Here is a 15,099-nt window from a genome sequence, read left to right as displayed (position 1 = left end):
TTTAGAATTTTTGGCCAGGCACAGTGACTCAGCCTGTAATCCCAGCACTGTGGAAGGCTAAGGCAGGCAGATCACTTGAGGTCAGGAGTTCAAGACCAGCCTGGCCAACACTGTGAAACCCTGTCTCTACTAAAAATACAAAAAAATCAGCCGGGCATGGTGGCGCACACCTGTAGTCCCAGCTACTCAGTAGGCTGAGGCAGGAGAACAGCTTGAACCCAGAAGGCAGAGGTTGCAGTGAGCTGAGATCGTGCCTGGGTGACAGGGCAAGACTCCATCTCAAAACAAAGAAAAAAAAATTTTAGAATTTTTTAAATAGTAGGAATAACATAATTATCTTATTAAAATAATCAATAAGGTACTTTTTTATCCTTAATGTAAAAAAAAAAAAAAAGGATGACATTGGGAGATGTCACCTAATAAGATGTTTTCCACAGTCATTTAGCAGAACCCGCCTAAATATAAAAGTCAGGAAACCAACCTAAGTCATCTTATAACCCAGATAAATTTACTGGGACCATCATTAAAAATTTACCTCATCCTCTGCTGTTCACAGAGTAGAAAACTTTCTATATCCCAAACATCTGTGAACAGTCATGTATGTTATCATGTTAGGAAAAAGAAAGAATTAACCATCTCTTTACATCTGTTTCAACAAAGTAGAGACTCTCGCTAATTAGAAACTTATAAAGAACATAATACTAAAAGTGAATTACTATAGTTAAAAAAATATATTAAAGGAAATAATACATTGGAGATGAAAAAATGAGAAAAAGATTTTTATTTAACCTTAAGTATTGAATGTCTACATTGCCCAAATTCATTCAATCATTATTCAAATATTTTTGCCTAATTTTAGCTTTCACTACTAATTAATTGGGTAACAAAAACACATATAAAAAAGAATTAGTAACTCCAATCCCTAAACCCAGAACACTTTTTAATATACACTTCATTGATTATATTTATGTAATTTTATTCTACATATAAAAGAAAAGATGAAAACTTACTTTCACCCTCCTAATAGCATAGGTGTGACCAAGAAGTTCAAACACTGGTTGTCGTACATTCCTTAAGTCCCAGCCTCTCAAACTACAGTCAACCGCCCCGGTCACCAGCAAATTCTAAAAACAATTCAGAGAAACATAAACTGTGACATCTTTGCAATTAAACAGTATGCAGGCTTTCCTACTAGAAACAACATCTGCTTTCTGATAACTATTTAATATGAACCAAGGAGTCATTTTTGAGAAGTTGTATAACAAGTATAGACAGGAATCAACATAGACATTAATAGCAAAAAACTAATATGACTTGTGAGAAAAAGAACTCAATATGCTTTATATACACGATGGAACACTACAGACAGCTGGAAAAGGCATAGTTCCAAACAGCATTGTGGATTTTCTAATTCAGCTTTAGAAGTGGCAGTAAATACATAGGGGATTAAAAATTTTATCTGACAAATGAGCCCAGCTTTCTCTTCAAAAGGTTTTCCCTGGAATTCCAGCACCTTGGGAGGCAAAGGTGGGAGGATCACTTGAGGCCAGGAACTTGAGACCAGCATGGACAATAAAGCAAGACCCTGTCTATCCAAAAAATTAGCCAGGCATGGTAACACATACCTGTAATTTTAGCTACTTGAGAGGCTGAGTGAGGCAGGAGGATTGTGTGAGCCCAAGAGTCAGAGGCTACAGTGTGGTATGATCACCCCACTGTACCTCAGCCTGGATGACACAGCAAGACCCTGTCTCTAAAAAAAAAATAAAAATTTAAAAAAGGTTTTCAAGGCTGGGTGCGGTGGTTCACTCCTATAATCCCAGCAATTTGGGAGGCCAAGGCCGGTGGATCACTTGAGCCCAGGAGTTTGAGACCAGCCTGGGCAACATTGAGACCTCGTCTCTAAAAAACAAACAAACAAAAAGGGTTTCAACATACTCTGAGGTTTTTCCAGGCATTAAAAGGCAAGAGGTCTGTTCATTTAGGCACATCTGAAAAAGCAAAGGCTATGAATTAAATTTTTCCATGTTCTCTAAATCTAAATTAATCATTGTTTCCAACTCTCTTGGACCAAAATTCTTAATACGATATCTAATCATATCCAAGAATGTAATCAAATAGTGGTGAGTCTCTTATCTATTCCGGCTTTACAAATTCTGCTATCTAGAGCCCCAAGTGAACCCAGAGGTCCTGGCTGAATAGGCCAAGTGCTGGGTCCACACTCAGTCCACCCCATATAACCCAGAACAGCAATGGATTTAAGTTGGTGCAAAAGTAGTTGCAGTTTTTGCCATTGAAAGTAATGGCAAGAACTGCAACTACTCTTGCACCAACCTAACATTGTCTGACTATGTTGGGCTTTAGTTTAAGCTAATTTGAAGAAAAGTTTCAGTTATTAGAAAATAATTTTTGTAAATCACTCTCAAATGTCTATCAGCATCTTTCTTTAGAGTTCCCAAACATCTAACATACAGGCCATAATTAATTTTCCAATATGAAACATTCATTTATGAGTTTGAAACTGTAGTCATCAGCATTGAAATGTTTAGATTGAGTAATATCATTGTATATGTACTATATTTTAACTTATTTTACTTATTTTTACTTAAAGAACTCTGCCAATACAATGTTCTGTTAACTTTAATTAATTTAAAACTGGGAAAAAAACAAAGCATACATTTTACCTATTTGTCACGGTCAACAGACCACTTCAGGGACATAAATACAGTCATGCATCACTTAATGATGGGGATATGCTCTCAGAAATGTGGCATTAGGCAATTTCATCTTTGCGTGAACATCACAGAGTGTACTTACACAAACCTAGGTGGTACAGCCTACTACACACCCAGGCTAGATGAAACAGCCTATTGCTCCTAGGCTACATGCCTGTCCAGCATGTTACTGTACTGAATACTGTAGGCTACTGTAATACAATTGTAAGGATTTCTGTATCTAAACATAGAAAAGGTATAGTAAAAATATAGTATGGAAGATAAAAAATGGTAGTAGGGTACTTACCATGAATGGAGCTTACAAAACTGGAAATTACTCTGGGTGGGTCAGTGAGTGAATGAGTAGTGAGTGAATGGAAAGGCCTAGAACATTACTGTACACTAAATTTATTTTTTATTTCCTTTCTTCAATAATAAATTAACCTTAGCTCACTGTAATTTTTTGCTTCATAAACTTTCTAATTTTTTTTAAGTTTTTTGTTGTTGTTTTGAGATGGAGTCTTGCTCTGTTGCCAGGCTGGAGTGCAGTGGCGTGATCTTGGCTCACTGCAGCCTCTGCCTCCCAGTTCAAGCGATTCCCCTGCCTCAGCCTCCCGAGTAGCTGGGACTACAGGAGCCTGCCACCACGCCTGGCTTTGTTTACTTTTTGACTCTTCATAATAACAAAACTTAAAATATAAACACATTGTAGAGCTATACAAAAATATTTTCTTTCTTTATATCCTTATTTTATAAGCTTTTTCCTATTTAATTTTTTTTTTACTTTTTAAACTCTTTTTTTAAAAACTGAGACACACACATATTAGTTTAGGACTACACTGAGTCAGGATTATCAATATCACTGTCTTCTACCTTCACATCTTGTCCTGCTGGAAGGTTTTCGGGGGCAATAGGAATTTTTCAGCTCCATTATATCTTACGGGCCCTGTCACATATGCAATCTGTCACTGGCTGAAATGTTGTTATGCAGTGCATGACTGTAGCATATTAACACATATTTAATCCATTTCTATCTCTGATTCATATGCTCATGTGGTTAACTGAAGCTTTAAAAAAGTTGCACATGGACACTTATCTTACAGAGGCATGAAAATTGGTTAGGCTTAAAAAGGAAGATGAAACAGAAAAATTTAAAAACTGATGGACTGTCAAATTAAAAATCAAATTACAATAGTTCAACAGCCTGACTAGCAAAGTGAGAAAGAAATAAAAGCAAAAGATGATACAAAATTGCAGGGTTAAGAGCAATAAAGAAAAAAATTACATAAGGCAGCTTCCCAAAACAAACAAGTAAGGCTGCACTGTTGAACTTTGAGAATTTCTGTTTCTTATTTTGCCCGTTTCATGAGCACTTAAATCCAATTAACGCTAATGCAGGTCAGTCACAATCATTAATTAGAAAGGAAAGGGACAGAATTTAACTTAATGGTCCAGGAATACCACCAAAGTCCACATAAACAAAGACAAATAAAATTCAGAACATTTTAACGTTAGGAAGGACAGCAGCATAGGATAGAGCCATACACTATACCTCATTGTATTTACACCAGTCACAACTCAAGATTTCTGCCTGATGTGCAGGAATCACGATTCTTACTCCTGCTGCCTTCACATCCCATATTCTCAGAGTCTGATCACCTAGTAAAAAGGAAGACTTGATCATTTCCCATCACACCACTTGAATGTGCAGTGACATAATGTGTTCACAATAATAAGTCAAGTAAAAATACACTGCTTTCAGTTTTAGGATATTGCCACCTTTAGACTTATTTTTTAAACCATAATAATGTATAGGAACTATTCAAATGAAGGAATACAAAAAGTGACGTTGCACCGTGATAATGTTATTAGGAGGAAAATTTGAATCTCACGCTGAGATAAACACAGCATTGACTAAACACACAGCTGGTGTGTGTTCAAGGCAGGAAAGGCCCTGAAAATTCTCGTGTTAGGAAATAAAGTGATCACTCTGTACCAGTGTATTGTACTACAAACCAACAATAGAGTAACAATTTTACTGCTAAAGGCGGGCAAAGTCTACCAAGCCAAAATGGAGAATTTTTTACTTTTCATTGTCAAGTATACTATATTTTAATGGGCCAGCTATAAGTGTATTTTTCTCCTCAAAAAAAAAGCTAAAAAAATTTATTTATTTATTTTTATGTATTTATTTATTTATTTCAAGACAGAGTCTCACTCTGTCGCCAGGCTGGAGTGCAGTGGCACGATATCGGCTCACTGTAATCTCCGCCTCCCAGGTTCAAGTGATTCTCCTGCCTCAGCCTCCCGAGTAGCCAGGACTACAGGTGCGCACCACCACGCCCAGCTAATTTTTGTATTTTTAGTAGAGACGGGGTTTCGCCATGTTGGCCAGGATGATCTCGACTGTCTGACCTCGTGATCCACCCACCTCAGCCTCCCAAAGTGTTGGGATTACAGGCGTGAGCCGCAGCGCCCAGCCTATTTATTTATTTTGATATTTTTTTGAGACAGAGTCTTGCTCTATTGCCCAGGCTGGAGTGCGGAGGCACGGTCGCAGCTCATTGCAACTTCCACCTCCTGGGTTCAAGCAATTCTCATGCTTCAGCCCCCAAAGTAGCTGGGATTACAGATGTGTGCTACCACGCCCAGCTAATTTTTGTATTTTTAGTAGAGATGGAGTTTTAGCCAGGCGTGGTGGCTCACGCCTGTAATCTCTACCCTTCGGGAGGCCAAGGTGGGCAGATCACCTGTGGTCAGGAGTCTGAGACCAGCCTGGCCAACATGATGAAACCCTATCTCTACTAAACAAAAAAGTAGTTGGGCGTGGTGGTGGCGGGTGCCTGTAATCCCAGCTACTGGGGAAGCAAGCTAAGGCAGAAGAATCACTTGAACCTGGGAGGCAGAGGTTGCAGTGAGCCAAGATTGTGCCACTGCACTCCAACCCAGACAACAAGAGTGAAATTCTATCTCAAAAAAAAAAAAAAAAAAGAGTGAGAGAGATGGGGTTTCACCATGTTGGCCAGGCTAGTCTCGAATTTCTGACCTCAGGCAATCTTCCCACCTCAGCCTCCCAAAGTACTGGGATTACAGGTGTGAGCCACCATGCCTGGCCAACAAGCTAAAAACATTTAAAGATTACACTTTGCATTATTACAAAAACAGTTTGCATTACTTAACTGCACAGACACCCAATTAAATGTTTTACATGTTGTTTGCCTCCAGTTTTTCTAAACTATGAGGAAACAAAAGATGACAAGATGAATAAAATCCAGAATATATATACCTACTTCAAAAGTAAAATATAAACAACTGATGATGGGAGAAAACCAGTTCCATGTAATGAAAAGCATGTAGTTTCTGGCATGATAGCAGGTGGGGTCTTGAATGCCATTTTGTGGTTATAGGATACATACCCTGCATAGTATACGTAATATCTCTGAGACTGATTCATTCTAAAGGAGACACAGAATGCCCAACATGCAGCGCTGTCTAAGAATTTCATCACGTTTCTGTAAAGCACCTGACATGGTCTCTAACACATACTAGAAACTGCCAAATACGGTATATAAAAATGCTAAATTTTTAAAGTATCTTTTACTTATCTACATATATTTTCCTATATTCCCAATTCTAAATCATATATTGTTAAGCTAAATTTAGCTATCCTAGGCAATTTTTTCCTGGCTTCTTCGGAAGTTGCTTAAGAAAGATAAGAACTGTGTTGGCAAGTAATGAAATGCAGAGGTTAAGAACAGGGCCTTTGGAGTTCCTGAGCTTGGTTCTAATCCAGCTCAATCATTTGGTGGCCACTGATGCTTAATCAAGTTATTTCGCTGATCTTCAGTTTCCTACCTACAATAAAATAACTGCCTTGTAAGGCTGAAATGAGACAAGGTAGTAGCATGAGTACGGTGCCAGATATGCACAGATATGCAGTAAGCTCTCAATATGTATGTTTTTTTTAATGAGAAAAAATACCCATGATTAGAAGTTATTTATGTCCCCCCAATAATAATAGTTAATATTTATTGAGTGCTTCCAATGTGCCACATACTGTTCTAAGCATTTTATACATATTTTTTCTAAAAACATCACAACTACATAAAGTAGGAATTTGGAGATATAAAAAGTAATTGTATAGTACTATACAAATGAAGAATATAGTACTATACAAATGCAGCATATAAAGATGAAATAACTCACCCAGGATAGTAAGCAACAGAACCAGGACCTGGAACCAGAACCCAAGGAGTCTGGGTCCCCAGCATGCGCACTTTACAGCTTTACAACTACACTGCGCTGCTGCCTCCTTGTGTTGCTGGAGGACAAATGCCATACAATCAATGTTGGCTAATTCTGGAGGAATTATTTTAATTCTTTTAATTTCCAGGCTGGAGTGCAGTGATGCGATCTCGGCTCACTGCAACCTCTACCTCCCAGACTCAAGCAATCCTCCCATCTCAGCCTCCCAAGTAGCTGGGACTACAAGCGCACACCACCATGCCCCCGCTAATTTTTCTATTTTTGGCAGAGACGGGGTTTTGCCATGTTGTCCAGGCTGGTCTCCAGCTCCCGAGCTCAAGCAATCCACCTGCCTCAGCCTCCCAAAGTGCAGGGATTACAGGTGTGAGCCACTGCATCCAGCCCTGTTATTACTTTTTCTGTAAATCGGAGAAAAATTTCTATTATATTTTCAATACCACTTCCCATCCTCCCTGCCCAGAGGCCACAACAGTCATGAATTTGGTCCGCAGCCCTTTAGTTTGCATTTTGGTAATACTTCTATTACATTTTTATGGATCCATAAATATGTACTACTACTGCTTTGTATGTAGGATTTTTTTTTCCTTTTTTGATTTAAAAATACTGTCCTGCTACATTAAAAAAAGGTTGAAAACCACTTTGATAGATGAGAGTAACAAACATTTTTGGACCTAGCTAAGGATGGTACCTCCGTCCATAGCACCTCATTCCTTGCTCAGACCACAGCTGACAGGCCAAATGAGGGTACTTGGGATTTTTCTGAACTACAACTGAAAAATAATGTCAGTCCCTCTTCTATGGCAGAACTGACAAGTTATAAAATTCAGGACCCACTAGTGACAACATATCTCATTGTGAAAAATGAATGATAAGTTTGAAAGTACCAAAAGGAAATTGTTCAGAATTGGTACAGGTTAGAGCTTCAAATAACTCCAACGGCCCTCATTATAATCACTGTCTGTGGTCTAGCCACTAGTCAGTAGAATCTGCTTCTAGAATTCCAAATAGCTTTGATGAAATGATCTCTCATGACTTGCTCCAGCCTTCAGTGTATAATGCAGGGTGACGTGGATGTCTAGTGTTTGGCCTGCCCAGAAATACCCTTTTTCTAGGAACAGCATGTCCTTTTCTCACCAAGTGATTCTATAAAGACTTACACCTCAACACAATTGACTGACCAAAGGCAGGTCCAGGCAAGACCAACCACAGTACCTCATTCCCTGCTTTGACTACAGCTGAAAGGTCAAAGGCAGGTACTTGGGATTTTTCTGAATTATAACTGAAAAAATAATGTCTGTCCTCTTATGGTAGCATTTACAACTTATAAAATTCAGGAGGCCGGGCATGATGGTTTACACCTGTAATCCCAGCACTTTAAGGGGCTAAGGCAGGAGGATCACTTGAGCCCAGGAGTTCGAGATCAGCCTGAGCAACATAGTGAGATTCCAGCTCTACAAAAAATTTAAAAATTAGCCAGACATGGTGGCACACACCTGTAGTCCCAGCTACTCCGGAGGTTGAGGTAGGAGAACTGCTTGAGTCCGGGAGGTCAAGGCTGCAGTGAGCCATGATCACACCACTGTACTCCACCCTGGGTGACAGAATAAGACCCTGTCTCAAAAACATAAAATATGGCTCATGCCTGTCATCCCAGCACTTTGGGAGGCTAAGGCAGGTGGATCACTTGAGGCCAGGCGTTTGAGACCAGCCTGGCCAACATGGCAAAACCCTGTCTCTACTAAAAATACAAAATAAATAAATAAATTAGCCAGGCATGGTGGCACATGCCTGTAATCCCAGCTACTCAAGACGCTGGGGCATAAGAATTACTTGAACCCCAGAGGTGGAGGTTGCAGTGAGCTGAGATCACGCCCCTTAACTCCAGCCTGGGCAATGGAGCGAGATTCTGTCTCAAAAAAACACAAAACTATATATATATATAAAATATATTATATATATAAATACAGAAAAAAAAATATATATAGCTTTGATGAAATGATCTCTCATGACCTTCTCCAGCCTTCAGTGTATAATGCAGGGTGACGTGGATGTCACGCTGCATTATACACTGAATATATATATATATAAACATAGTGAATTTATGTATATTTATATATACATAAATTCAGGAGCCACTAGTTGCCATGTGTCTCACTGTGTGGAGAAAGCCAGTCTGCAGAGTCAAGTCAACAAGTAGAGAAAAGTCCAGATGAGAAACAGAATGTGTCCTGGGGCCTTTCAAACAGCCCTTCCCTTTCTGGAGTATGCTTTTTAACAAATTTCACAAAGATCTAACATAGTCCCAGTTCTATCACTTGCAGGCAAAGGAAATCACTCTTTATCATAAGGGAGCGAAGGGTATTCTCCTAAAGCTTCAGTCTCCTGAAACTAGCTCCAAAGAAAACCATTTGATTAAGCTCAAAGCTTCCATTAAAACATACAAAATGCCTAAATAATATATACTAACTTTCAGGAATTTATATCTAATACTAGGTTAAAAGTATAAATTCTGCTATAGCTATAGCATTGTCTCAAGATCAATGAGCTTGGGTTCACCCTAATAAGATATGAGTATATGAACTGACTTAAAGTACGAAAACAGGTCAGGCATGGTGGCTCACACTTGTAATCCTAGCACTTTGGAAGGTCAAGGCAGGCAGGTCATTTGAGTTTAAGAGTTCCAGACCAGCCTGGGCAACCGTGAAATCCTGTCTCTACAGAAAATACAAAAATTAGTCGGGCTTGGTAGCATGCACCTGTAGTCCCAGCTACTCAGGAGGCTGAGGTGGGAGGACTGCTTGAGCCTAGGAGGCAGAGGCTACAATGAGCCGAGATTGTGCCGCTGCACTCCAGCCTGGGTGATAGAGCCAGACTCTGTCTCAAAAAATAAAAATAAATAATTTAAAAGTACCAAAACATTACAATGAATGCAGACTAGGAGATTAAGAACTGTTATTGTAGGAATAACATGGATGAGTCTCACAAGACATAATGTTGCATGAAAAAAACCAGTAACAAAGGTATGAAAATGGGCAACATTAATCCATGTTATTGGAAGGCCACACAGTGGTCACCTGGGGTGGGACGTGGTGAGAAGCGACTATAAGGATGGGAGGAGGCCCTCTGGGAACATTCTGTTTCTTCACCTGGGTGCCAGTTACAAGGATGTGTTCATTGTGAGAATTCACCAAATTGTATACTAAGATTATGCACTGTTCAATATGTGTATTATACTTCAATAAAAGATTAAAAAACACAATAACAAAGGTTGGGAGGTTTTGTTCCACACCACCACCTTCTTTTTTTTTTTTCTTTTTTTAATTATACTTTAAGTTTTAGGGTACATGTGCACAACATGCAGGTTTGTTACATATGTATACATGTGCCATGTTGGTGTGCTGCACCCATTAACTCGTCATTTAACATTAGGTATATCTCCTAATGCTATCCTTCCCCCCTTCCCCCACCCCACAACAGGCCCCGGTGTGTGATGTTCCCCTTCCTGTGTCCATGTGTTCTCACTGTTCAATTCACACCACCACTTTCATGCAATATTTAAAAAAAAAAAAAAAAAAGAGCCATGGCTTGAGCTGTCCCCTCTTGCAGTTAATTTAATGGGCACAAAAATGTGAAGACTGCTGGGCAGGAGCTGAGAATTCCACTTCCTTGACAGCAACTCCTGATGTAACCATTTGGCACTTCATCCTCGCCATTTTGTTTTCCAGGTAGGAAGGAGACCTAATGACCAAATGGTACAATGACTCATTCAGCTCTTTCAGCTGCCAGGACTTCTGTATTTCTGTTGTTTTTTCAATTGAATTTTCTAGACAACTGGCCTTTCATTGACAGGCAGACATTTATCAGGGCCCTGTGATGGTGCCATAGACTCACCTGAATTGCCAGCTTCTCTTATCAATTGCAGACCTGCCACTGACAGAACCAGTGAATTTTTTTTTTCTTTTTTTTTTTTTTCTGAGACAGAGTCTAACTCTGTCACCCAGGCTGGAGTGTAGTGGCTCACTGCAACATCTGCCTCCAGGGTTCAAGCGATTCTCCTGCCTCAGCCTCCCAGTAGCTGGGATTACAGGCACCCGCCATCATGCCTGGCTAATTTTTTTGAGTTTTTAGTAGAGATGGGGTCTCACCATGTTGGTCAGGCTGGTCTCAAACTCCTGACCTCAAGTGATCCGCTCACCTTGGCCTCCCAAAGTGCTGGGATTACAGATGTGAGCCACTGTGCCTGGCCAGAACCAGTGAATTTAAATGTACAATATGGGCGAGGAAGTGCTGGCTGTTACTGTGTCTAATTTCAAATTGCAGCAGGTACGAGGAAGTTGCATAAGGAGAATGAGTGTAAACATAAGAGTCTAAAACTGGGAAGTGAACTGAGTAGCAAAAGGGTACTTTGGGGCCAATATAACTTAACCGAAACGCCTTGTGCCTCTCAGATGTAATATGACTTTTTCTTACAGTAGAACGAGGTTTGCTTTAACTACTGGATCCCACACATTCAGGCATGGTTATGACTTACGCAACTAGATGGAGTCTGTGACAGCAATAATTTAGTTTTCATGATTCCAAAGATAATTTACTTCATATTAATCCTCTTCATAAAAAAAGCTCAAATATTCTTCCCTTCTATCTCATATAATTTAGAAATATGATGTCTGTACTAACACAACAATCATGAATTAGGCAAAATGCAATGTCTTTAGGCAACTCTGCTATGGAAGGTAAATCTAGATCTACTGGTAGTTCTCTAAAAACTTCCCCCATTTTGGCCTGTCTTAGCTTAGCTAATGGTAACTAATTTGATGCTAGATTTGCAAAACTATACAACTTCGAAGATGACTAAATTCTTGGAGCAAACTAAATGCTACGTTCTCATGTATTATCTTAAAATATAAATTGTTGTAATCTGTTGAAAGATATACTTAACTACATGTGTGCAACAGGATTAGACATAAAAACACATCTTGACTGCCTATCACATAAGCTTCCACTACGAAAATCAAGTATTTTACAACTATGGGTTCCACACTACAAACTTTGCCATTGGGATTACTTTATGCAAAGATTATGTTATGTTTTATAATAAGCACTCGTCCGTAAGCAAGAAGACAAAGCAAGAGAATTAATAAAGATAAACTCACTAGCAAAACTGAGAAAAAACTAAGCAGTTCTCCAACTAAAGCAACCACTTCTCTGAATTCGGCACTGAAACCATTCTGTAGATTTTTTAAAAAAGAGTTGAGTATATTCCTTTGAAAACAGACATGCAATTCCCATTACCTCAAATAGAACTAAGCTGTCAATTTGGCATCTCAAACACAGCTATTCCATAGACTAGTACAGTGCTTCCCAAATTGGGCTGCTCACTAGATTCAGCTGGGATTTAAAAATATATCTCCCAGGGGTATTCTGTCTTTTTATTCAGCAAGACTTAAGATGAAGCCCACAACTCTGCTGCTGTTTTTTAATGCTCTCCCAATGGTTCTGATGATTAGCCAGATTCTAGAATCACTGGACTAGTATGTTACTATACAACCATGCATTCCAGCATCTACCTAGAGCAAATTATCCTAGAGCTCCAAGAGTTTTAGCTCTTAGATAAGCACTAACTGTCCACTGTTACAGCACATATACACTGCAGAGGCCATTCTGATGGTCCTCAAATATGCTCTGTTCTCTCCATGTTCCAACTTTTGCCTCCCACTTCCCATTTCCTCTTACTTGTTCATAAGGCAGCAGCTTAGACTATTTCTTCAGGGAAGTGACCTGACCAGCCAACCCTGACAAGCTCAGGAATCCATTTATACATTTCCACAGAATTCTGGGCACACGTGTTAATAACAACAGGTAATACTTAAGGTTGGGTGCAGTGGCTCATGCCTGTAATCCCAGCACTTTGGGAGGCTGAAGGTGGGAGGATTGCTTGAGCCCAGGAGTTCTAGACCAGCCTGGGCAACACGGTGAAACCCTGTCTCTACCAAAAATACAAAAATTAGCTGGGTGGTGGCGCACGCCTGTGGCCCTAGCTAGTAGGCTGAGGTGGGAGGATTGCTTGAGCCCAGGAGGCAGAGGTTTCAGTGAGCTGAGATGGCACCACTGCATTCCAGCCTGGGCAACAGAGCCAGACCCTGTCTCAAAAAAAAAAAAAAAAAAAAAAGAGGTAATGCTCACAGAGCTTTTACTCTGCCAGTCACTGTTCTAACTAAGCCCTTTATGCACATTAGCCACTTAATCTTCCTCAAAACTCCATGATGTGGATACCATTATCACCCTGATTTTAGAAATGAGGAATAAGGAGACAGAGGTTTAAATGGCATGACCAAAGAAAGTCTCCTAACAGCAGGAAAGCAGAACTTGATCTGAAGCAGTCCAGCTCCAGAATCCTTGTTCCTGACCACTGTGCTATATTACCTCTCCTTAAAGAACTTCACAGTCTTCATCACTAGCTGCTTCTAGATTTTGTCTTAGCATTCCTCTTTCCTACTGGACTATATGCTCTAAGAGGGCAGGAACTCCATCTGTTGTCTTCCTCACTGAATCTCCAGTAAATGATGGACATTCAATAAATATCTGACTGACTCACCAGCAGCGTCCTTCTCAACCATCAAAATGAACTCATATATGTTTTAAAAATTTGAATAAGATGGTTACTCCCATATCTTATATAATAACAATCAAAAATATTTTCGTGTTTGGCTATGTAAGGCATTCGGTAATGTAAAAGAATACACAAGTGTTATAGGAAATGTATGAAAACAAGTGAAGCAAAGAAGATCTAAGCACTGCATTTGCTTACAAACGCATGGTACACAGCTCAGTGAGTAAATGTTCTTGTCTCTGAAATGGCTAAGGCACAGTGAGAGTTCTGCAACTTGCATTGACTTTTTACTACACCCCAACTCATTCCAATATTTTTGCAGAGTGGAAGAAGAACTTTGAATCTTTTAAAAAGTACTAAGTAGACTAATATTTGTAAATCACCACAAAGGATTATTTCAGGAAAATGGCAAATGTTTGAAAAATCAATCTTCCAATGAGTTCCCTAAGTCATAAAAATTGGCAGAAAACAGCTTTACTGCATCCATTTCACAAGGAAAGTTTTTGAAGAACATATGTTAGAGCTTACAGGTCCAGTACTTGATTTTCATCAAATCCCCTCTGATTTATCTGAAGCCTTAGATGTGCAGCCAATTTAGTGAATACTGGCCCCTTAGACTCCATCCACCTACATTCACCTAATCTGGATTCACTCTTTCCATCCTCAATCCATGTTGTTTGGGTAACACCCTCTCTCATTTTCCATTCCCAACTGCAGGGACTAACCAAGCCTAAGCCAATCAAAATATTGTATCCCCCTCACCCACACACAGTGATTAGTTCAGGAACATCCACAAGGACGCATCAGAGCCCATGACAGAAAATGAAACAGTCTGGATATCTGAGAAGGAATCTTTCACTTTTTCCTACTGGACAGAAACCAGAAAGGAGGTAGGCGTTGGAGCTACTACTATCTTGCCATCATGTGGTGCCTGATACCCTGATTCTGAAACCAGCACAACAGAAGACAGAGCCCTACATCCAACCATGCCTATAAAGCCAGATTTAATTCTGAACTTTTCACTTATGTGAGCAAATAAGTTATCTTCTTCTTTAAAGCACTTTGGGTCAGAATTTTTTTTTTTTTTTTTTTTTTTTTTTTACTTTCAACCAAAGAAGTCCTGGCTGATATGACCAAGATTTATATTAATTTCTAACACAACATACGAAGGTAATGTAATGAAACAGAGGTCTTCTACAGAAGCAAATAGTCATTCTGTTGATAAAAGATCACTTTTCTACTACCCACTTACACTATACAGATAGTTTGAAAAGTGAAGTGTTGTGATCATAGCAACACTCTACAAACAATTCATCTTCTGTTATTCAGTCTCATACAGTGCATATTCTACAGCACTATCCAGAGTCAATGCTATGTATTCCATGCTACACAAAGACCAATGTAAAAAGAAGAGGTGTGTGACTCAGCTCAAATGAAGGGCTAATACACACAATTCTGACTGACGTCTAAAAAATGCAGCTGTATTAGTTTGTGATTTTGTCACTATCA

General features: G+C 39.4%; 1 protein-coding gene across 2 annotated transcripts in view; it reads right to left on the bottom strand.

Moving 5' to 3' along the window:
* Nucleotides 1-15,099, bottom strand: part of PEX7 (peroxisomal biogenesis factor 7) — a 93,853-nt gene that overhangs the window by 45,565 nt on the left and 33,189 nt on the right. For both annotated transcript variants that reach the window (XM_019028688.3, XM_055391198.2), the window contains exons 6-7: nucleotides 4,267-4,373; nucleotides 1,011-1,124 (exon numbers count right to left, since the gene is read on the bottom strand). In XM_019028688.3, the coding sequence (XP_018884233.1) occupies nucleotides 1,011-1,124; nucleotides 4,267-4,373 (221 nt within the window). The remainder of the gene's footprint in view (nucleotides 1-1,010; nucleotides 1,125-4,266; nucleotides 4,374-15,099) is intronic.

Source organism: Gorilla gorilla, chromosome 5 (genome assembly GCF_029281585.2).
Source record: "Gorilla gorilla gorilla isolate KB3781 chromosome 5, NHGRI_mGorGor1-v2.1_pri, whole genome shotgun sequence".
In the NCBI taxonomy this organism is placed as follows: Eukaryota; Metazoa; Chordata; class Mammalia; order Primates; family Hominidae; genus Gorilla; species Gorilla gorilla.
The sequence above is the reverse complement of the archived record's forward strand: the minus strand, read 5'-3'. Positions and strand labels throughout refer to the sequence as shown.